Source organism: Poeciliopsis prolifica, unplaced genomic scaffold, assembly GCF_027474105.1.
Source record: "Poeciliopsis prolifica strain line A6 unplaced genomic scaffold, Auburn_PproV2 SCAFFOLD001, whole genome shotgun sequence".
NCBI lineage: Eukaryota > Metazoa > Chordata > Actinopteri > Cyprinodontiformes > Poeciliidae > Poeciliopsis > Poeciliopsis prolifica.
This window is the reverse complement of record NW_026562376.1, coordinates 23,940,227-23,965,108: the sequence shown is the minus strand read 5'-3', so window position 1 is coordinate 23,965,108 and position 24,882 is coordinate 23,940,227. Positions and strand designations below refer to the sequence as shown.

Sequence of the window (24,882 nt, the reverse complement as noted above, 5' to 3'; positions counted from 1 at the left end):
TTTAACAAATATGTGCAAAAACATTCTGCATAAAAGCTACATGCTTCAGCTTTGACGACAGGTTGTACAAAACATTTCCGATTTAAACATTCTCAGACACACAAAACACAGAGCTTATTCTGCCAAAGCTTTTTATTAACAAACAGTAAAAAAGATGAGCAGAATTGATGCATTTTACATTTGGAACTCCATTTGTAAGGCATATAAAAGACTAGAAAAACAAATTCACAAGAGGTCCAGGTCAGACCACATCATATGGGGTATTGCAGCAGGCATCAAGTACATATATATATAGAAATATATATTGATATATATATATATATATATAGAAACAACACAAAAATCACTTGCATTGTTTGATTTTGAAAATGTAACACTTGGTGGCATCTGAATTAATCGATTGTAAAAAACGCAGATGAAAAACTGATGATGCGACAACCCTAGTTTGGCAATATTAAAAAAACTCCAATGAAATATTTGCTCAGCATTCAACAGAGGGATCTGTCAATGTTAGAGCCATTCCGATACATTAAAGAAAACTACCAAAAATAACAGTCAAGTGATTGAGGGAAAATAATAATAATAATTGTTCACTATTCCCATTTAAGATCCTGTCATAATAAATCAATACAAACCACCCCGTCACTGAATCCAACCGTTTGTAGCAATATAAGAAGTAAAGAAACTGAGAATTTGATTAGACTAGCACGGAAAAGGCGACACGTCAATACAAACACAACCCACCACAGTGACACTTTAAATAGTCTGCAAGACACAAGATCAGCAAAAAAAAAAAAAAAAAAAAAAAAAAAAAGAAAGAAAGAAGGGGAACGTAATCTAAGAAATAAACAGGGATAATAAAAGCAGAAGCTGCCTTTTTATTTTTTAATATCTCATATTAGTAAAGAGAACTAGGTTCAATGCTGGTGCTGCAGATTTTGTGTTTTACATGTACATCTGACAAATATACAATAAATAATTACATATATATAAAAAATATGCCCATCACCATTTGTCACTGCCTACTACAGCAGCATTTGGTCTTTGATTTGCTTTATTATTTCTACCGTTAGTGTCGACGACCAAAAAGAGAAAAACTAGCGCTTAATACCACATAACTTCCTAAATTCTTTGGCCACATTTTCCCAGACAGACATCAGGGGCAGATTATCGCAGATTTAAGTCTGCTGTGCATGTTTACTCAAGGCACAAAATGGGTCACATTTCAAGGCAGCTCCAGAGGATGGAAGCACAGCAAAATACTTCCCCAGGCACAGTCTCGGCCGAAAAAGGAGCGGGTCGCCTGCGTCTCTGGCAGCCCTGGCGTTACTCAGTTTTCAGATTGGCCCCGTTCCTTTGCTCCCGCAGCTTCCTCCTTTGCAGGTATCCTGTGCGCTGAAGGCGGTTCATTCTGGCCCCCAGGAAGATTACGATGCTGCTCGGCACCATCCGGGTGGTCACCCAACCCTGCAAGCAGGAGACATGCGTTTTCACAAACATGCAGCATTAAACTTTGGAATCAAATATAGGGCAAAAAAATTTATTGAGATTAATCACACTAGCATTGTGATCAATGACCTTGAAATATGAATGTGTACAGAGTTGTGATTCTTGCAGGAATGGTGTCCTGGGCTAATTAAATGCAATTATCTGGTGGTTTTCTTTGTCCCAGGACTCAACAATTATGGGAAACTCAGTCTACTACACATGCATGCTAGTGTGAGCAAACTTATTCACAGGAAAACTGACAAGATTTCATTTTCTAGTTCTTGGGTGCCCCGCTCCTTTATAATGCCACCCTGAGCAAATGCCCATGTCAAAGCCACCACCACGTTTTCCACAAAAATGTTGAAGAAAATGTTCATTTTCCTCAATCCAAGCATTTCTGAAGATTCTCAGTTTTCCAGGTCTTTATCTCCAGGAAGGCTTAAATGAAGTCATTTTGTTTTAAGTGTTGTCATAAAAACGTGCTTCTCCATGGAACCTCTGATGAGGCGACAGTCGCTTGTCCTCGTCCAGCCGAGCGATTGATGTAATTTGTGCTTGTGAAATTTCAAGCTCGTAGACGTAGAAAAAATTTTGTTGCTGCTGCATTAAACTTTTAGCTTTTGCCATTTGTTGCTCCCCATGTGTTGAGCTTATAATGTGCTGCTGTGAATTAGGTGAGAGAGGCTTTTGGCCCAAAACAGGTAGTTCCATTAATTTGAGCTATATAATAACGCATTGAAATGTTCAGATTAATTCTATGCATGAACTTTAACAGACCTCTTGAAAATGCACCAAGTTTCTGGCAAAGTTGGTGGTTAATTTAATTTGACTGGTTCTATTGCACAGGTTGTACCTTTAATTATGACAGATGTTTCAATAAGGATAAAATCGGGAATATTCCAGAAGCTTGATAAGACCGTTTTGATTTCTTTCAGTATGCTGTTGGAGCACCCATCTGTGTCCAAATCTGAAACATTTCACCCAAACCGTCAGACTCAGAAACAAGGTAATCGTACAATTTGTACATGAGTTGAAGACAGCTACTGATCCAAACGCACTTTGCCGATGCAAAAAGAAGACCTCTTCAAATTTTTCAGCTTCACCTTGAACCACGTTCAACAAGAAAATGATCTCAAAAGCCAAAAACCCAAACGTATTTCGTAATGGAAAAGCAGGCCAATATTAGGATCCCGGACAAGCCCCCACATCAACACCAAAGGAAATTAACTCTGCTAAATACAAGGGCTGTGTGAGGAAAACAACTTAAACCACCATTTTTGATAAAAAAGCATGGCCAAATATCCAGTTATAACAAAGCCAGAAGCTTTTTGATGGCAACAAAAAGTTTCCCACACGTATAAAGGACTTTTAAACAAACCTTGAACGTGAAGAAATTTGAACTTTTACACTTGAATTCAGATTTTAAAAAAACATTTAAAGGGTCATTGTGTTCATCCTGGACAAATATTTTTAATCCATCCTCAAAAGGTCCAAAAATCAGTTGAACAAATGCCAAAAACAGTAGAGGAAAACCGTGCACCTAGATGCAGAAGTATTGTCAAGCTTCAGACTAATTAACAGTAACTTATGGATTCTCTTTCAATAACTGTAATTAGATATATATTTTTGTTTTCCGTACCATGACAGCGTGGGGGAAGTAGCCGTTGGTCTGGTTCTGCAGACCCACAGTGTTGAGCTCAGCTGCTACGTAGCGCTCCGGGGTGGGCTTATCCAGGGTGGGCTTCCTGATGCGAGTCATTTTGGTTGCCACAAAGAAGGGAAGCACACTCTTTAAAAAAAATAAATAAAGAGAAAAGACAGAATTAAAGTACAGAAAAAAATGCAGCTCAACTTAAAATACCTCTTGTAACATCACGCTAATGAACACTTTGGCCACAAGGTGGCGGAAGTGCACCGCAGAGTTGAACAGAAAAGCCCAGTCTTATGTGAAGCACGTTTCCATCACCTGCAATGTTTTAAGCTAAATTTGGCTCTTGGTTCTCCAGAGCCACATTTAGGCCTGTCACAATAAATCAACCACATGGTAAGTAAAAAGCACCCCAATAATTTCTATTTGCATGATTTATCGTTGCTCTTTTCTCTCTCCATCTCTTTCTACCCAACACAGAATGACAAAAGTCTTCAGTCTGGTGATTTGGTCCCAAATAGACTTCGTTTTGTTTAAAGGACAATTTTGATTACAGACAAATTTTATTTGTCGATTGTTTTGTTTACTTATTTTGGATAGCTAAAATGTCTTCCATCTTCAGAGTTAAATGCCCAGAAGAATCTGAAGTTTATAGATCTTTGAGAATGTGTTCTTGCATTAATTATTATTATTATCATTGAACCTGAAAATGGTCCTCAGAAAAAAAAAAGAAAAAAAAAGTTTGTTGCAATAACTTGAGGGAAAATGTATTGTCCAGCAAAACTTATGACATTATTTTTAGTAAAAAAAATTAAATAAACTAGAGGCAGGACTTTCTCAGCTCCATACATCAACATGTTACATCCAAACTCCCTGGGCATGGTGTACTCACAAAAAAAAACAACAACAACAAAAAAAGCACAGTGCAAGATGAAGTAGTGACCCGGTGTCAGCAGACGAGGCCCAAACCAACCTGAATGATGATGCCCTGCCGTCTGTACTCCTCGTGAAGGCCACGGGAGAAGAAGTCCACAAACGCCTGCGAACGGAGGCGTAAAACACAGTCAAGCTTTTCAGCAGCATTAAAAAGTTACAGAAGGAGCCATTTTGAACGTATGGCACTAAAAAGATCCAGGAGACATCGCCATGCCGACTGCTGGTTGGTTTGACCTTGCAGTTTTTATGTCTGCAATGTAGCATAGTTTTAAGCTAACGTTTATCATTGAGTGAGTGCAAAATAAGTCATTCTTTATGGTCTCTTTTTTTAACTCGGATGTTGATTTTTTTCTGGAGGATTTAACCTGAAGTTAGTTGTAACACGTTTCATCGTACATCAGTTTGCAGAAGCAGCCACTGGTTTTATATGCCCTACCACTACTTACACAAAATGTGTTGGTATCCATGGGAGAAAAATGTGCAAAAGGTCTCAAAATAAATGTCTTTTATCAAAGCATCTCACTGAATAAGTTCAGGCTGATCAGACTTGACTGCTAAAGGGATATTATTAAGCCATCGCGAGGCACAATGTGCGTAAAACTTTGCCGCTGTTCCACTAACGTCGCAAAAATAATAATTCAAATTTTTTGCAAATTGCACTGTATCCATTAAATGAGAAATGGAATTAAAAAAATCACTTTAATAAGTTTGCTCATCCAATACATTACTAAAAACAAGACACTTCCTGTCATGGTTTGCGACAGGAAGTGTCTACATCCGGTTATTGGTCATTCAGCTTGAGTGATATTTTCACTCCAATAAATAAATGCACACCAAATGAAGTCTGGATCTTATGTTTCGGTTTTAGTTAATGTTACTGCTGCATTAGGCGACTTTAATGACTTCAAATCCCTACCAGAGGTGCCAACAACAACAGATTAGGCACATACCTTGGTTGCAGAGTAGACTGTGAGCAGAGGGACGGGATACATGCCGCTGGCAGAGGAGATGTTGAGGATGACGCCTTTGGATCTGAGAGAGAAACAAAAGTTTCATCGGTAAATTCAGGAAGAGCAGAACAACAAAAAGAAAAACAAAAAATACTCAGGATGAGCAGAAGATTTAGAAGATGACGTGGTGAATAAAGTCTGGAAATGCAAATGCTTCCCCACTACTTCTATGATAAATCACACTAAATTCTAGATATTTTCAGACTGTAGGAATCCAGCACAGCACAGATAATCATTCTGAGAAGCAAACTTTTTTTATTAACACATTCTGATCATTATGGCAAATTCCACAGAAAGTTAATCCTGTACGTACGCAAACACACACACACACACACACACACACACACACACACACACACACACACACACACACACACACACACACACACACATACACACACACAAACAGGGGATGGTAGTGGCCTGTGTGCGTTGCCATGGCAGCCTGTTGCTGCAGTGATGTAGTGAAGACGCTACAGCCTCACACGGCACCAAATGTGCCTCCGTTTCCATTGGCCGGCGGGAATCACATGGGAACGGAGCAGCCAATCGGGTGGGAAGAGCACTTTGTGTGAATTGAAAGCTTGTCAGCATTGCGAACAAAGGAGGAGAAGGAAAGAGATGCAGTGATGAGGGGGGGGAAGAAGAAGGAGAAAAAGAAGAAGACAAAACTAATTTCTCATCCCACTTCCTAATGAAAAGTTTCATTCCTCTCACAAGATAATTATTTGTGACGATCCCAGCTGAGGTGTGTGTGTGTGTGTGTGTGTGTGTGTGTGTGTGTGTGTGTGTGTGTGTGTGTGTGTGTGTGTGTGTGTGCTCCCCACTCCATCACTCAGCACTCTGCTGCTTGACTGCAGTCATGACGCAAAACATGGAAGCCCCAACAACTCACCTCTCTACCATTTTGGGCAGCACCAGGCGAGTCATCTGGAAAACCAAACAAAAACACAACACGTTCAGTCGGTATTAATAACTGCATTCGAACAATAGCAGGAGAATAAAGATGTCAAGAAAAGGACTAAAAGTAGCAGGGTGAGAGATGGAAGAAAAAAAAACAACAACAAAAAAACAAGCAGCAGAGGGAAAGCTTTGCGTGGGTGGCGAGCACAGTGGTGTAGTCCACTGTTGCTTTGGGAACAACTGAGACACTGCAGGTACCTCGGTGGGAAGAGCAGGAGGAGGAGGGAGGGAGGGCTGAGGGAAAGTGGAGGAAAAGGAAAGTATGGAAGGCAAAAGCAACAGGTTGGCTTCGGGTCGCAGCGCTGATGGACAATTTACAGTTATCAGGAGAAAAGGAAAGTCGGAGCAGGATCCTCACCTGGCACACCGAGGTCATGTTGACGTTGATGGTGTTTGTGATGAACTGAAACCCAGAGAGAGTATGTTCAAGTTAGGAGTTTAATTATAGAGGTATTTGTTTAAAGAGAAAAAACTAAAAAAGAGACTCGATTTCAGGATATCCCCCTCCCATCAGTAAAACAGATTTACTCACATTTTCCAGGTCAGGAATGTGGAGGTAGTACTCAGGGTAGGGGTAGGAAACACCTACATTATTAACTGTTGACAGAAAGATGAGGGATGGTGGGGAGGGAAGAGAGGAAAATTAATCCACTGTGTTCATCAAACATGTCAGAGCTTCAGAGTTAAAAATAAATAAATAAATCATCTTTATCGACCACAAGGTGGCAGCAAAAGCCCAGCAAGCACAGGGAAGGGAAGGGATTCACAAAACGGCAGACAGCCACACCTTGCAACCAGTGGAGCAAAACTGGTATCATAAAAAGAACAAAGAGTTCCTTACATGTTCGGGTGAAAAGTACAGCGTGAACTCTGTAGATGTACGGTTAACGTCAGCGCTTGGTGCACGCACACACACACACACACACACACACACACACCACACACACACACACACACACACACACACACACACACACACACACCTGACCCTGGGGATGTTATTAAAGCGACAGGAAAAATAAAGGTTTATTGAAACCTGACTGATTTCAAGAGGTTGTGCAGTTTTTCTTTTTGTTGTCTAAAAACATGCAAAAAAAAGTACCTGTGAGATTTTATGTCTCTCGGCCATAATACCCGATTGAGAGGGTATTATGGGACCATGACACCAATAAACCAACCCAAAGTCAATTTGAGGACAATCCCAGCCCTTCATTCAGCAACATTCACAATGTAACCATCAGCATAAAACACAAACCCCAAAGTTTACAGCAGTAAAGCTTCTCTCTGTGGAACATGTCAGGCTTCAACACTTTCTGAAGAGATAACGATATCTAAAAGAAGGACGCCGCAAGAGATTGTCAACTTTCTCAGTTGTATTGTTTTGGTTTTACAGGAAACATTTTGATCTTTGGCATCTCTCCGGGGTTCCTGCAAGTTGTAATGTCAAAATTATGCACGTTTCCAGATTCGATCATCTCGATTTGGAGTTTCCCCCCCACATCAGCAAGAAGACTTGCAATTAGGATTAAAAGAATATTTCTAAAGGCTAATAGAAGAGGATATACTTCTGCTGAATTCGAAGGCGTCTCATAAAAACAACAAAAGGACTTGAGGGATTTTTCTCCATTTATGCATCAAAGATCGGATCCGCCGACCTTCATCCGATTTGTATAAAAGCGGAAAACAGATCGAATAATGTGGTTAGTAGAGGGAGTTTGTTGTGATGGACTTGAAGGGAAGACAGTTCAGATTTTTCTGGACTGGACATCTGAAGCTGTGGCCATCGTCTGACATTAAATACAGATTTTCAAAAGCATCCATTTGGGATCCAGGATGTAATCATTTATATATTAAAAAAATCATAATTAAGAAGGAGAGTTGAGGAAAGTTGTATGAAGCAGGATAAATATTGACCAATTCTGCACCGTGAGAGAAAAAATGAGGAACAAAAGAAATCAGCTCTTACCAAGAACACCAATCTCCAAATCAGCCAGTCCTTTCTCAACTTTGGAGTAAATATCCAATCTGCCAAAGTCGACAGCGATCGTCTTGGTCTCCACCTTAAACTGCTCCTCTGTGAGAGCAAAACAAGAGTTCATTTGCTTCTCAGTAACAATTGCACAGAAAGGTGAAAAACTGTCTTAAGTTTCTTTGTTCTCAAGAGGACAAACAACAACAACAAAAAGAGTTAAGACAGTTCATGTTTAAAGGTCTGTCACTGTTAAATCCCACGTTTCCTAAATCAGACCCAACAAGATATTCCTGTTGCAGAATCTGTTCCCAGTCAGTGTCGGACATGAACTGCAGAGGGCGCTGTGCACCAACAAACTAGAGTGGTGGTCTTGTTCGAGCCCCAGAGGTGTTCTTAATCTTAATCAGAGGGTCTTGGAAGAGCTGCTGGGATGAACTTCAAACATGAGCTCAGTCAACAGAGTCGGCTTACGTCCTACAGACCTGGGTCCAGAAGAGACCAAAAAAAAAAAAAAAAAGAGTCAACTTAAGAAAATACAAAAGATAAAACGTGGGAGAGATTTCAACTACAGCAACATTAAAGGGTGGACTAGAATGTATAAAGTCTGAAACGTCCGGACGACTTTGACAAAAGTGGCAAGAGCCTCCTGCATGTCGAAGACAAAGACCAGAAACTCCCATGGTGACTTTGTGAGACCATACAGAAGAAACTGAGATGGAAATAAGTCTGTATGGAACATGGTGGGGAAATAAATAAATAAATAAAAATCACAGGTGGGACAGGGAGGATTGCCAGGTTACATGTCAGGGAGGTTGGGTTTGTCAGAATAAACGTGAGGGAGGCGTGCCAGTGTTTGGCACGCTGCTCCTTGCTCGTGACTACCCATCAGCCCCCTCTGTCCATTGGAGGCACGACAGGGGGAAACCGCGCTGTGGGAAATTGCCAGAAACAGATGGGAATAAGACGGCAGGTCGCCGGGAGAGGGCACCGCTCGTCGTGCAGCCAAAGTCTGGACAGAGAGCAGAGAGGTGGACAGGTCCCCATTGGCAGGCAGGAGGAAATATGAACACAGAAACAAGTCGGTGCGGTTTCTCCAAGCAGGGTGGATTTTAATCCCTTCTTCCCTCTGAACAAAGAGGAAGTAAAACGACAGGTTTCTGTGCGCAACCATTTCATCACCGTTTGAGTTGTGCGACGCAAAGAACCAGCTGACCGGCTTTCTAACGCTACAACCAAAGCAGAGATTTAAGGAGGAGCAGCAAAAACTAGTGAGGTGGATTAGCAGAGCTCACTAACAACTGATGGCATCCAGGACATGCTGCCATTACTCTGTCAATCATTTCTGAAGACTGAGCTGTTAGCATTTCATGAGAGTCATGATAAGGTCACATAGTCTTCAGTCTGAGGCCTCTTCGGTTTCGTTGCAAGACTCACTGCTACCAGAGATCAGTTCAACCACAGCAGCTCTCTGGAGATACTTGGACTATCAGAGTTGCAACAGCATTTAATTTCCATCTGGGACAAATAAAGCATCTTTGAATTATGATAATTGAAAGCATGGAGGTCAGAAAACAAACCTCTAAAAACATATTTCTAAAATAGTTAAGCCAGAACATTCTGATCAATCTCTGCCCTCTCTGTTTGAAATCTAATAATCTAAATGCACCTCAAGTTTTTAACGGAACAAATGCGACGATCTCGAAGCTGGGAGAGCTATGCAGAGGTGCAGAGCGTCAGCTCGCTCACACGTCCGCCTCCCAGGCCCAAACAGAAACCAGCAGCCAGACAATCAGCTTCGTTCAGGTCGACACTCACCAAGTGACCTGGCGACGTCATCCAGCTTCTCTTGGGAGCGACTGATCAGCATCATGGCGAAGCCTCGACGAGCCAACTGCAAATCAGAGAGAAGAGACCTGAATCATGTCACACAGCCTGATTATTGTGATGATGATGATGATGATGATGAACAGGCAGTTTTAGGATGGTGGGCACAGATGCGGTCAAATGCTCGACATGCTTTTACTGTAGAACAGCTGAAAGGTTAAAGAGTTGAGAGACTGCCTTTTTGTAAATGGACACTATAAAAAAAATATGTGCAAAAGTCGTCTGAGGGGCAAACAGCTAAAGATGCACTACTACAAAAAATGGATCAAAATCAGGTTAGACTTGATTGACTGATCGAAAAGCCCAAAACTTTGACTTTTATCAAAGGATGTATATATTAAATCAAATAAAGATAAGAGACATGCGATCGGATGCCTATGCAATGATAGTTCCAATCGTTTTTATTTTTAATTACATGAAATGAAGATGAACTAATCAAGAAACCCTTCACATATTTTCTTCTTGCGTACATCATAGCATCATTCTTAGAATGAGAAACATCAGAAACGACAAAAACCAGCCTTAGCTAGAAATAGATCAAATCGGTGCAGCTTTTGGATGTAGGATTTATCATTATTATTGTTAGCATCATATTTAGGTGCAACACAAGTCTGTGTGCACTTAGATGTGCCTGCACACACTCTCCCTACTGTGATCTATGAGTGAACAGAGTATGAGTCACATTTTCCAAGAAAGGGGGAAAAAAAAAACAACCAAAAATAAAAAATAAAAAACCCCAGGATGCACAGGAAGCCTCACCTCCTCCGCGTAGGATTTCCCGATGCCGTCCGTGGCTCCGGTCACGACTGGGGAGAAATGAGAGGAAAAGCAGTGAGAGGTCAGTGGAGGTCAATGTTGACAAGTCCACAGTTCGACTCTGACCAAGATGATGTCAAGAGTCTCAAAGTCGGGACTTAAAATATTCCAACTGAAATCACGATTTCCGAGTGCGACAAACATAAACCGACTCTCACGATTAACCCAGTCACGCTTCAGCACAGGAAAAACAAGACAAAACAAGAAACAAACAACAACAATAACTAATGACAGAATTTCCTCTCGATGAGGCAGTCGCAAATCAGATCTTTTCTTCAAACAAAAGTTACAACCCAGCAGCAGCAGCAGTAGCAGGTTTGGCCACCAACGCCCCGATATGGAGTCAAGCCAGTGCCTGTGCAAAAAGACAGTCGACGCAAATTCAGTTGAACACACCCTGCAGGAAAATTCATCTGCTGGGGAAAATGGGTCAGATATGGAAAGTCTGTGCATCCAGATTTTATAGAGGTGTTTCATTCAATCAGCCAATATGAGCTTTTGTGTGTGTCTCTGTGTGTGTGTGTGTGTGTGTGTGTGAGGTTTGACCTTCCCTCACTTGCACTCCTGTCATGTCCTGAACAATACACTAGTGTGCAGAAGTATTTCTTTGTCATTTCTTTCTTGTTTTGTTCTCAGTTGGCTCATACTTTGTTCAAATAAATAAGAAAAACAAGACAGCAAGCAATCAGATGATAGTTCTGCTTTTTAAATTGTAAACATTATTGCTGACTTCAAGAACTGGGTAAAAAAAAAAAGTGAAGATCTGCTGCTTCTCAGGGAGACGTAGGCCATCCGGTGACATATTTGGAGCTGACATGTAATATAGAGAGGGGTGGTGGTTATATAAAAATAAATGAGAACATCTTGCATTACAAAAAAATTATTAAAAATAAAAAATAAAAATCAAATGACAACCATGGAATAAAACCCCAGAGACGATCTGTAACAAAAAGGATCGAGACGGTGAGAAACCAAATGAAGGCGTAGAGGATCGGTTTGAGGTCACATATCGGATTGCACTTTGCCAGCTTCATGAAGACAACATCTGTACCATGACCGAGCGTGTGAACGATGGCATGTGTGAACATGTCCCTGCCAGAAGAATGAAAATAAAACAGTGAAAGAAACCAAGAATCCTTCCCGTCCACAGCCTTCACCAGCTCAGAAGAGTATTGAATTAGCATGAGCTGCAACAATATTTAGCTGGGAATCTATAAAGTAATTTTCGTATATATTTTTTTTAATTCAAGTTAACCCCTAGATGCTTTGCTTCTTGTGACGTACTCGTCGATGCTCCCTAGCTCAGGAAACGAGCGGAGGACAGAAAGTACTGGCGGCAAGTCAAGTGTGGAGAAGAAAGGCTTTGGGAAAAGCAGCCGATTCTCGTAGAAGACGACAGCTGGAAGGGCTGAGGAGACGGAGGCAGCAAGAGCTTCACATTGTCAAGGGAAAAAAATAAAATAAAAAAGAAGCAGCTATTTTTAAACTTGTGCTGCCCATCAACCCCAACCAAACTGATTGATCAGAGAGCGTCATGGGAGGTTAGTGCTGCTTATAAGTGTACAAACGACATGTTGCAAAAAGCATCCATCTATATGTAAATATAAAATGGTATACAAAAGATATAAAATATAAACAGGTAGAGGACATTCTCTTGCAAAAGGCTAAAAAAAAGAAAGAAAAGAAAAAAAAGGAAGATGACAGGGTGGTGGGGGATGCAGAGAGGAGGGGAGGAGAGTGATGACGAACATGGAGAGGGAGGAAGGAGGTGAAGAGGGGGTAGGGAGGGATCCTAGGGGTGGCTAAAAATAGAACTGGAGCAAAGCAAGAGAACAAAAGAGTGGAGGAGATCTACAGAATGGAGATCAGAGCGGAGGAGAAGAAGAAGACGACGAGAGTGAATGAGAGGAGCTGGAAAGAGAGAGCAAGAATCCCTGGTTATTTTTAAACCTCCTCCCCCTCCTCTCCCACTGCCCCCCCAATGTTAAGAATGAAACGCTCCCCGGCAGAAAAGCCTCAATGGGCTCCGGTTGAACCAAATCTGGTTGAGGCTGCAGCTGCAGGTGGAGGAGGGTGGAGGGAAGGGGAGGGGAGGCTACAGATGCTGCAAGGAGGAAGAGGAAGAGACATGAAGGGAACGGGGGTTTGCGGCATTTTGTCTTTTTTAAAAAAAAAAAAAAACGCTAGAGATACTTTTATAGGAAAGAGAATCTGTCCAACTGGAGGAAGAATCTCCTACAAGGAACCAAGTAGAAGAAATTCACACTTTTAAGAAAAGTCTCACTGCATCAGAAACTCATCCCCCCCCACAAAGAAATGGCAATCAGGATGCACTGGACCAACCGGCGATCAGGTGCAAAAAAAAAAAAAAAAAGAAAAAAAAAAGCTTGAACCACGACACCCACACGCTCACGTATAAACGTATAATGCAGGAATGCTCTCCGACCTCAAACCGGTTCGTGCAGACCCATTCGTTGTAGGTCGACGTTCCTGTCGGACAAGTCGTGCATTTTAGGAATGCGGTTTGTAACTTTCCAAGTGCAATAGACAAGAGAACCTGCACTGTGTAACTGCCCCCCCCCCCCCTACGCCCCCGCCTCCTGCTCTTTAGATGTAAATTAGATGTGATCTGCATGAAGTAAATATTTCACCCCAAACATTTATTTTTTTATAGGGTTTAAAATCAGGACAACACTGATTCTGATCTTTGTCCAACAGTCGCGACGCATTGAAAATTTAGCAGGAACTCAACAATCACTCGTCCCCCACATTTCAAGACAAACGTCTTGATTTCCATCTTTTAAAACGAGATCACAGATAATCAGGCGCTTTAACAGCAGGAGGGGATCACAGCGAGGGCGATATCAGCCAATAACACACACACACACACACACACACACACACACACACACACACACACACACACACACACACACACACACACACACACACACACACACACACACCGCGCAACCAGTTTCTGAATGGCGAGCCTCACGTCCATGATGTGGTGGAAGCATTTTCTCAATAAATGTTGAGTCTGACTCTGATGCTTTAGAGTCTTAAGAAACTCATCGCTGTCGAGATAAAAATAATAATAATATCACAAGCTCATTACGCCTTTTCTTCATTATTAATACCCGCCCCCTCTTATCTCCCACACCTCACGTGACCATCGCATGACATCAGTGACATGAAGCTCCAACGTAACAAAGGCGGTGTACGCAAGTAGGCATGTTTAGTGACAGCAGCACTGACGACAGCAGAGCGTGTGTGTGTGTGTGTGTGGGGGGGGGGTTTAAGGGGGGCTTGCTTTTGCCTCGCTGTCCATGTTCTGCCATCCATACCCAGCAGCTTCTGCAGGAAAGTGCTCCAAACACGTTGCAGGGTTCCGGCGTGACCTGAAGGGGGCGCGTTTGCACCGCAGCTCAACACATTCAGGAGGCGCAGACTCCCCCCTCCCCTCCGCCAGCCTCCTCCCGCTCCCCTCCCTCCGCAGCGGAGCAGCCCCTGCCTGCAGCCTGCTCACTATTCTGACGGTCTAAAAAAAGCAGCTAGGGGAGTAAAAATAGCAGCGCCTGCACTGGCTCGTCTGGGAGCTGCCCGCCTGCCGCAACACCCGAATACCAATCAGATCCCTCCCTCAACCTCATCACCGCCACCTGTCACCGTGGCCGCCACGCCAAAGAGGAGGAGGAGGAGGAAGATGCTCGGTCCAGAGACTTTCCACCCAGCCCTGCATTACCGCTGCAAGCACATAGGACAGGGACAACACTGGGGTTAGTGAAGCCGACTGCGAAGAGGCTGCAGGCATCATGATGCTCAGCGTTACATAATCGGTCGGTACCCGTCCCCATAAATAATGATAATAATAATACAACCCTAGGGGTTTATCATTTATCATCTTAAATTCCTTACGATTTCGATGGAAATCGAAATCGGTGACGATAAATTCCGATTAATGACGTCTTAAGTCCCGAAACTGTCCGTATGCTCAAGATTCTTACTTTGACGATTTTTTCTTCAATGAGAGCATCAATAAATATGAAAAATAGGATGAAATTTCTAGTCCCTGTGCACAAATCACACGTCTTCACAAATGGGGATGTTCCTCAAGAGCAATATTTGTGAAGCCATGATTGCTGTGCCATGCAGTCAACGGAAAAACCACAAAAAAAGTAAATAGTTCTCATCACTTGTTACAAAACCACAAAACTTGTTAATAAACTTTAAGTCCACCTCTTCTCGTCCTCCCACCTTTCACATTCAAAACACAGAAATGGGGTGAAGGAGGAGGAAGAGAAGGGAGGGGAGTCACATGGCTGATGCAAACCAAGACTAAAATAAACCTCGATCAGGCCAAGAGAAGACTGGAGTGAAGGGAGGGAAACAACAGAACATGCACTTCAGAGCTGCTTAAGATCAAACCTGCATCTATTTTGGGGGAGAAGAGAGCAATAAATAATTCAGTTTTACTTCTTTTCTGAAAGCAGCATCCCTATTTATCCCTGCCGACAAGTTTTTTTGTTTTGTTTTAAAAACTTCATTATGGAGTACAACTCCCAGCACATATTGTATGGGAGGGGGAATTTGGACACAGCCGAGGTGATGTAATGCGATATCAGCATAACTTCATACAGAACATTCCTGCGAGAACGTCCTAGAAGAACTGACGTCTTTCGCCCGATGACAATATCTGAAACTGAACGGACCACATTTTCGTCCCATAAGCAGATGGCGTTGAGCCATGCTGGAGGCTCAAGCTGACACTGCGTGACCGAGAGGGTTGCACTGATGCACTTAAAGGTTTGAGAGGCGAGATAAAAATGCCGAGACGGTAAGGAAACGGTGATTGAAGGTGGGAACGTGTCGCGATTCGACTTTTACAAGGTTTGTAAAAGTTGCTTAAACTTTTACAAACCTTGAAAAACAACAGGGACAAATTGTTTTCAGGTTCTCTTCTGAAGTCCTCAAACACATGCAAACATTTCTCAGCCACTGTTCAGATGTTTTTCTTCAGACTAAGCCAAGTTTATGCTGCAAGCAAAGAGCAGCGTCAGTTAACGCAAGATATCTGTATCAATACCAAGTCGCCGTATCGCCATACCAAAATATCGACTTGGTAATGTCAATATTTTGAATCGACGAACTCTACTCTCTTTGTTTGCAGGATCAATTTTAACTAAAATAAAATCTCAAATACTCAGTTTCAGAAATGTTATTTTAGTATAATTTCTTCCCCTCAACTCTCCTTGAAAGAGCGTTTCAACTGACTGAAACGATATTTTGTACTTTTTTGTATCGTTGCCATTTGTCATGTTAATATGTTTAAGTATTTTTTAGACCTTCGTTCAAATCCTGTCCTGGATTTGAATAAAATTAAAAACAAAAAACCAAAACAAATTAAAACCAAAAATTGGCTAAAGATGTGAAGTTTAATGATATGCCAAACTCAATAATAATAAGTATTGGTATCGGCAATATGGGCTCTGTATTTATATCAGTGCCATAGTGTCATTTTCAAAAACAACCACAAAGTCGATCTTTTTTTAAACATTTCAAACGGGCCAATAACGAAAGCAGAAAGGGATGCAGAGAGAGAGAGAGAGAGAGAGAGAGAGAGAGAGAGAGAGAGAGAGAGAGAGAGAGAGAGAGAGAGAGAGAGAGAGATCACTCAAGGAGGCAGAATGTGTGCAAAAGGTCAGAGGAGGACTCGAACCGATCGTCGCGTTCCCTCTCCGGCGTTCACGTGCGGCACAGCGTGTTCGCGTGAACAGAGCCGTGCGCGCTCCCGCTGCCCACGCACCTCCGGAGCGCGCGCGCGAGGTAGGGAAGCACGCTCGCGAGGATAAATGGAGAAGAAGAGACGACCTCGCATCCATTGAGACGCGCACGAGGAGGGATTTCATTCACATGTGTGCACGTGATTCATAAAATGGTCCCCTCGGTTACAAACAGGCGCCCGTTTCTAAACTGGCGTTGGAAGCAATAATGTTCCTATTGATCGTCAGTCGTGAGTTGTGCTGATGAATGGAGATAATAGAGACGTTTCCTGAATAAAGAAGGAAAGTAGGCGCGGAAGCAGAGCAATTTCCCATCAGACTCTCATCCTCACACAGAAAAATAAAAAAATAAAATAAAAAGATAAAAAGCTCCCGTCCGTCTAAATTTATTTCCCCCTGTAATGATTTATTTTATTTTTTTTTTACAAGCAGGTAGCAGAGCAGAGACCACTGCTCCGTTGCATAATATGGCAAACTGGAGTCATATACTGGAGGAGGGAGGAGAGGGGGCCAAGGAGTCCTGCAAATCAGAATGGAAAGATGCAAAAGTTATTTTTGGAAAAAACAAAACAAAAACTGTTTTAATAGCTTGGTAATATTTTCATTTTTGCAAAGTGAATCTGGGGGAAAAGGGAGCTGAGGGGGGGCTATACTTGTGTGGAAGCCTAAATTCAGATAAAATCGTTCAGATCTTCAGGATAAATCAAGTTCATCTTTGTTATGATTTAAGTTTATTATGATTAAAAGAAGTGTACAAAAAAACTACATAATGATAATTTACAGGTCAAAAACTCTCATACAAAAGGATTTAGCGATCAAGTTCCTCTTGCAAGTTTGCATTTTGAATGACTTATTTCAACATGTAATTCAATTACATGTGAGGTTTTTGGGTCTGTTACTGAAGCGGCTTTTGACCTCACTTGCATAATTATTGCACTTGTCCATAAGAACAAGTGCACCGCTGTTATTTTTGAAAAGCTTATCTTCTTATCAAGAAGACGCAGTCCGTTTTGTTTTTGTAATCAAGTGGATTACAAAAACAAAAAACAACCCCCCCATTGTAATAAATGGGGGGGTTGAGAGCTTGTGGCTCCATCAGTGATGAAACCACAGCCTGTGTTGAAGAAGCAGAGGAAACTGTTTTAATTTATGCTGCAATGCTCCTATTGTGCCACTAGGCGTCCCAGTCATCTGTATAGAAATTCCTGTGGAATCCCTGAGGAGCTGTGGAGAATCATCCACGCACCCACACACACGCACGGCGCAGCAACGGATTTATTTTACCACTCTGTTTCTCAAACGCACAAAACCCATCTCTGTTAAAAAAAAAAAAAAACTACAAACAAACCACCTTTATCAGAAAGCATTCCTCGTTGGACTCAAACCTGTCCAACCAGAAAACGACAGTTACCATAACTACCAGGTAATCAGCCAAGTCAGCAAGATTTTTTTTTCTTCTTTCTAGCTTGAAATCAAAACAAGCAACTTTTTTTTTTTTTGCTCCCTCCTCACCTCGACGAAATGAAATAATTTGTTGCTGATGATTGATTTTGATCACAATTCACAACCTCATCAGCAAATGTTCTGACGTACAAGGTGGATTTCGCTACCATAGTTGCTTTGTGCCAAAAACTGCTTCTGGCACAAACTGTGTTTTTTTTGGGGGGAGGGCACAAATTTGGATGGTGACACGCGGTCAAATCACCGTCTTTGGGCCGCAGTGATTAAAAAGACCCTCCACACCCGGACGGCTGCAGACAGAGTCGTCCCTTAAAGCGGACAAACTCATTCGGGGCGACATGCAGCTCAGAGTCCATTATGAAAGCCATTCATTATGTTGCTGAAATACAGCCGTCTGCATTCCACGAGTACTTTGAAGAATTACAGCAATTATTTAGCACCGTTTCACTTTCACACAACTTGATATTATATAAATAAAAACTGATTTGACCTACAAATATTTAAGCACAATTTGTTAGTCAATTTGGCCGGCGGTCCTTAAGTTTGACATGCATCTGTGAATATTAATGGGTCATTTATATCTGATCATTTATACTTCACAAGTATAAATGATCAGTATAAAAAAACCAAGGTAAGCTGAGCTGTGGTGGCTATGGGCTAAACCGGAAGTTGCAACCCCCGCCCCCCCAACTCACTCCGCTTGGGGCCTCATAATTTCTTGGGTCGGCTCTGGCCACAAGACCAAAACTCAACAGGACACATACACACACTTCTGTGTGATCCTAGAAGAAGTGGACAGTTTGATAAGCACTGCTGGTTTTCTTTCAGTTTCATCATTTCGTAATCAGATCAATGGGGAATTTACTTTAAATAGGCCCCCAAATTAAGAGTTTTTAGAGGCAATGCGAAGCTGATCAGGACTTTAAACTGTTGTCTCATTAAATTAAGGGAAAACTACTAAAATAATAATAATAAAGAGCAATAAAAGTAACTCAGATTGAAACTTAAAGTTGCCGAGTCACTCCCCTCCCCCATCCCTCAGTTGCTTTTAGGAAAAAGAAATACAGAAATCACCACCGCCTGCTGAACTGGCTGCACAGGCGCATCAGGTCCAACCTGCTGAGGAGAACAGCTCATCCATGGCGCACAACGTACACACACACACTCACACACACACACACACACCCGTTCATCCCCAGAGAGCCATCCTTTTTGCGATCGACGACGAACGTCAGACTCGTCAGACTGGTGGCGGCCATTGGTTTCAGGGAGTGGCATGCAAACTTCACAAGTTACGTAAAAGGACGTGCGTGGAAAAGTTAGGATGAAGGTAAATCTCCACTGCGGCTGAAGGGGCCAGACCCCTGAGTCATGCTCGATTCGCAAAAACAAACCAAAAAAAAAACGAATAAAAGAAGAAGAGCAGTGGGTCAGGGGGGGGGGGGGGCTCTGCAGGAGGATCGCAATTAATACGCATAATGAGTCACTTCTTGTTGCGCAGCGCAGAAACCTTTTTGTGAGAAGTTAGTGTCATGTCTGAATATAAATGGCTTCCTTCTCTGGGTGGAGAGGAGAAACGGGTGGAGGAGGGTGGGGTGGGGTGAGGTGGGGGTGATCAGAATCTAGACCCAATTGATGACGATGAACAAGCATGATTCATCAGTGCAGCGGCATTCCTCCGCATACTCCGTCAGAGCCACCAAGGGGGTGGGGGTGGAGTGGATTAGTCATTCCTGAAGGGGCAAAAATTTATCTCCCCCCTTATAGAGGCAATTAAAAATCATATGGACAATATTTTTAGAGGAGTTCGGAGAATAATTGCGTCAGAATGGACGGTGATCCCAAACCAGCAGGTTCCGCTTGGATGAAACCAACAAAATAGCAACATCATCATCAACCAACAAAATAAATAAAAACAAAATGAAATACTTTTTTTTTTAATTGCGCAGCAGTCTTCACCAGGCTGGAGAAGCGGGTCAAACCCAAAACGGGGCGACACCTTCTGCTCCCAGTGGAACAGAAGAGGATCCAGACCTCCAGTTCAGTTCCATCAAAGCGACTCCAAGACGACGAGGGACTGAAGACGCGACCGACAACTTCAATGTGACACGAGTCAATCAAAAGCGTCGGAAACTCTCCAAACGTGGTTCGCGGTTTTTTAAACTTCCAGGCAGCTGGATGCGTCTCGCAGTCTGTGGCTGAGTGTTTATTCATTATTATTAAAAAATAAAAAAGGTTGGGAGCTGACCCCCACACTGAAAAGTGCGCATAGCCTGCGCAATTTTGGCTCACCAATATGGTGCACCCGTTCTCTACCCCCCCCACCCAACACACACACACACACATCACTTTCCACTCCACTCCGCTCCATTTGTGGGTTGATTGGGAGCCAATTGAAGCCAAATGGGGCTTTTTTTTCTTTTCTTTTTTTTGTTCCCGCAAAGTGGAGCAAATAAAACCCCAAAATCCCGTCAGTCAATTAACAGCTCACCTGCGCCTGTTACGCAACTCAAACCCTCCTTGAAGTCAGCCAGCCAAACCTCACATAACCTTCCCCTCCTCACCCCTCCGACAATCAGGACGCGGCTTTTCACGGGGATGTGTGGGGGGGCAAAGTGAAGTTTGTACCTTCCACTTTCTGGTGGGCGTTTTGTGTGTCCGCCGTGTGACTGCAGGTGGAAGGGAGAGGCGATGATTGCTGAAATCCGACTCACCTGCCCATTTCCCCAGCCTTGGGGTTAGGAGCTGCCCGTTCCCCAGGATCCATATCCTGAAGCCGGTGAGCAGCCTGTAGAGCAGCCACAGCGCCAGGCAGGCCACGGTGAACGCGCCGACCCAGAAGAGAGGCGTCTCGGCCCGGCTCATCATCCCATCCCGGTTCATGGCAGCGGCTTCTCGGTGACTCCGGCTTGTGTGTGTGTAGTGTGTGTGTGTGTGTGTGTGTGCGTAATACTGGAGACCTCAATTTTTAGGCAATGTGCTCTAGTATCCAAGCCACAACGTGAGAGAGTCCCTTTATAAGGAGGTTGTAGCATCACACACACACACATACACACACACATACACTCCTACCTCTCTCCCTCCTCCCCACTCCTCCAACACTTGTCTAGCCTGATTTGGGGAAGCCACGCCCACCTCCGCTCCTCACCGGCCGCGGCAGGCGTCCCTCTACCGGGCCGCCTCACCTCATTGGCTGGTTCTCCACCTCAATCATCTCCGGAGCTTTCCCTCATTCATTAGGTTTTTCTGTATGAGAGCAAATATTCCCCCCCGCACCTCCTCAAAAAAAAAAGAAAAAAAAAAGAAGAAGAGGTGGGTTCGATTCGGAAGCCGGAGCGGCGCTGTGATTGGAGGAGCATTACGGCAGCGTCCCAGCCGGAGCCGGTGATTGGCTCCCGACGCGACACAGGTTGGGTTGGGCGGTTTCAGTGAGAATTATGAAACCCTCCGAACCCACGCTTTCTGTATAAAAAAAAACAAAGACACTGCCCATACCACTTTATGAATGAAACGGTGCTCTCATTGGTGAGGAATGTGCGCGCGCCTCCCGCCCGACGGAGACGGTTTGAAGGCTCCCCATTGGCTGAAGTGACGCCAGTCTGTGAGGTCAGCTCAGCGTGACTCACTGCACTATTTTGGGCATTCAGTCTGCATCGCGCTGCTGATGACCACAAAAAAAAAGAAAGAAAGAAACAGGTGAATATCCTGAATTCACCGATCAGATCCGGCCAAAGCTGCAACTATAAGATATAACAGCAGATTTAAAAAACAAAACAAAAAAACTACAAACCCCAGCTGGAACGTCCACCCGAACTCTCGCGAGATCACCCGCTAAGTATGTAGTTCTCCCATCCAAAACATAGAGGTGCAATGTGTGTGTGTGTGTGTGCGGGAGTTACATAAACATTCAGACACGCTTCTAAATTTCCATCGCTTTTATTTCACAGTACTTTTAAAAATTTCCACACACGTTTGTTTACAGGGAATGCACGATCCACGAACAGCTGTCACCATTTTGTTGTTATTTTTTTATTTTTCAGGAGACGAATCTCTCTCTCTCTCTCTCTCTCTCTCTCTCTCTCTCTCTCTCTCTCTCTCTCTCCATGCAAGCCGCCATGCCCCCCCTCTCATCACCATCTCCCCTCTTCCTCCCCCATCCATCCATCCGTCCATCCACGCGGGGCAAACCGAACACGAAATGCAGGCAGACCGAGGCTCCGGGGCAGAAGGCGAAGCCTGTCGTGTACTCTGCACAGGGGCGAGAGTATGAAAATGGGTCCGAATCCGGAAAGGGATCGCGCTGCTGTTCGCAAAATTGGACACAAAGCTCCGGGATCCGAGAGGAAGGAGACGCGAGTTGTGTAACAGTTTTATAACACGTTCAGTCAAACGCAGTGGGAACAAAATGTCTCTGTCACTGCAACAGCAGCAGCAGCAGCAACAACATAAAAATACATATTCGCACAAATGTCATGTTTAAAAATGCAGAAATCATGGGACACAGTTGTACAGTATTTTTTTTTGTTTTTTAAAGGAAAACAAATCTTACAAGTTTAAAGAAAGATGTGAAAATGTTGACATTATATCATCAATTTAACACGATGCAATAATATACAGTGTGATTATTGTTGCACCAGCAAAAATAAAAGGGCATCAAGCTGTTTTTAAATACATCCCATCATCATCTTTCATTTTACACTTTAATATTCACACACACACACACACACACACACACACACACACACACACACACACACACACACACAGTTAGACTTGAGGGGAGTCCACCTTTGGATCACTGTCATGATCCACACAGCTGCAAAGAGACAAGAACACATTTAGCTTTTCATAATGCTCTAATGACATATAGAGATTTATGCACCTAATTAAAAGACTTAAAATAAATGATATGATTTTTTTTGTTTTGTTTTTTTAGGAAAAATTAATTTAATGAAGCCTATACAAAAATTTCTAATTTCTATTTCTTTTAAGCCAAATCATTTGTGGCACAATTACTGCTGCACTAAATACCTTCAATATAAATATAACTTTAGATTTTTTGTTTTTCTCCCCAAACGTGTTCAAGCAGGTTCAAACTGCTCATCAGCAGCGTTTCTCCTGGTAGCTCCTCAAAATGGGAAAGACAAGAAAACATTAGTCTCCCCCGCATTAAAAATGAACGCCACAAATCAACTAAACGTGACAAGACGCACGTTAACGGCCGAAATCGAACACGCTTGATGAAACGATCGCAGCTGCGCTGAACTGGAGCAGCAGCGGAGAGACCTAAAGTGGCTCAACACTGGCTTTTTGTTCAAGCAGGGAATGAAAGCGCAATTCTGCACACGAAACGGGCAACTGGACACTATTTTTATTTTAAATAAAAACAATCATCTCCTGACATGGCTTATCCCTCATCTCCTCCCCTTTAAGTAAATGTACTGCTGTAATAAAAGACGGAGCAATCTTCAAACTTTGTTTTCCTCCACATCTCTTTAGTGGGAATGTGGAACAGCTGCAAACACACAGAAAACCGACGGTGCAACTTCACAGGCAGCTCGGACACTTTTTATGATTAAAACACCAATCGCTGAGAGGAATTTAAATCTATGAACAAAATCACAACTCACACTGCTTCATGAGGCAACGCTTTATCTTCCTTCATTCACGTAAAGCCCACTCCCCCCGTGGTATCGATTGCAGCAAGAACACACTCAAAAACACACTCACACACACACACACACGCACACACACCACAATCGTCTTTAAATTGAAAGCTTTGGTTGAGTTTTTGTCCCCCTGTCTTTACCACAGTATCCACGCTGACCCCCCGCCCCTCTCTCTCTCTCTTACACACACACACACACACACACACACACACACACACACACACACACACACACACACACACACACACCAAATCACCCTGTCCGCGCTGACAACAGATACCGGGGCCTCTCCCGGGCCCCGCAGGGTCTTGGGTCCTCTCACATTCTCACTTCAGAGTCTCCTACGTCCCTTAGTGACTGCGTGGCATATAGTTTAGATTTAATTACATCAGTTCTCCTCTCTCACACTCCTCATTCTATCATTTCTACACGCAGACAAAACATTTTTCAGCCCATTTTTTTCTTCTTCTTCTCTTTTTAAAAAATAGCCACAAAATAAACGAGGCGTTTTTGTGGACAGATTCGCATTAAAGTTTCAAACGTGATATTTTCATGACCGACTCTCCGGCTCTTTGTGTTGCCGTCCAGCTCCGTGGTGCTGAAAACGCGCCTTGTGGAAGGACAGCGCAGCTATGAAGCCTCCCTTCTCATTTTTCAGTGCAGACGGTGTGTCTGTCGTGCGGCGTTTCTTTTGTGCTTTTCCGCTGCCGCTGGGCGGTAAAGCACACAACGATCAACAGATTTTAAAAGCTGAATTTGTCACGGGAAAAGTCTCTCCCTCGTCGCCCAGTTCTCCCTTTTACAGTTCTGCCGGCATAAATTAAAGAGAAATTACAGAGCTGATCCGAGACGTTGAAACCTGCGTGAGAAGGTTTTGTTTTTCTTTCCTTTTCTCTTCTGACCTGGACAGGAGTTTCCAAAACTCTGCCAGGAGCGCGTTGCTCCCGCTGCGTGATTTACGCACGGCAAACTCCAGGTTCAACATGCGTCACACACCTGCATACGTTCAGATTAAATCTACAGCACAACAACACGACACACAGTCAGCTCCTTAGGGAGCGGACAGGAGTCTGAACTTTATTGCCTGAACCCTGAAAAGCTGGACGTCGTCTGAACAACCTCAGAGAAAGACACAACAAACGACTAGAAACTCAAATATCACGTGTTCTGATTTACATCCGATCAATTCAACGATTTATTCGACAGAGACATGCAGAGAACTGCGGACCCTCACACACACACACACACACAC

At 43.1% G+C, this 24,882-nt stretch overlaps 1 protein-coding gene and 1 long non-coding RNA gene across 4 annotated transcripts in view; both read right to left on the bottom strand.

The window, feature by feature from the left end:
* Positions 1-114: 114 nt before the first annotated feature.
* Positions 115-21,055, bottom strand: hsd17b12a (hydroxysteroid (17-beta) dehydrogenase 12a). The gene is made up of 11 exons (XM_055028209.1): positions 20,676-21,055; positions 10,661-10,707; positions 9,833-9,908; positions 8,012-8,119; positions 6,578-6,642; positions 6,404-6,448; positions 5,978-6,012; positions 5,023-5,104; positions 4,110-4,175; positions 3,128-3,277; positions 115-1,467 (listed from the first exon to the last, which is right to left on the bottom strand). Exons 1-11 carry the CDS (start codon positions 20,842-20,844, stop codon positions 1,327-1,329), a joined length of 984 nt encoding a protein of 327 aa, XP_054884184.1. The 5' UTR covers positions 20,845-21,055; the 3' UTR covers positions 115-1,326.
* An 827-nt stretch (positions 21,056-21,882) lies between these two features.
* LOC129366238 (uncharacterized) overlaps positions 21,883-24,882 on the bottom strand; it is a 36,740-nt gene continuing 33,740 nt past the window's right edge. For all 3 annotated transcript variants that reach the window (XR_008606595.1, XR_008606593.1, XR_008606594.1), the window contains one exon: positions 21,883-22,777. This is a non-coding gene — a long non-coding RNA (uncharacterized LOC129366238). The remainder of the gene's footprint in view (positions 22,778-24,882) is intronic.

Bases quoted from the DNA above. Each gene is read 5' to 3' on its own strand.
- hsd17b12a (XM_055028209.1), bottom strand. From the start codon at position 20,844: ATGAACCGGGATGGGATGATGAGCCGGGCCGAGACGCCTCTCTTCTGG. The intron at 8,120-9,832 runs GTGAGTGTCGAC...TTGCTCTCACAG, and splicing joins TGACGTCGCCAGGTCACTTG to AGGAGCAGTTTAAGGTGGAG. The intron at 6,449-6,577 runs GTGAGTAAATCT...TCTGGGTTTCAG, and splicing joins ACATTCCTGACCTGGAAAAT to TTCATCACAAACACCATCAA.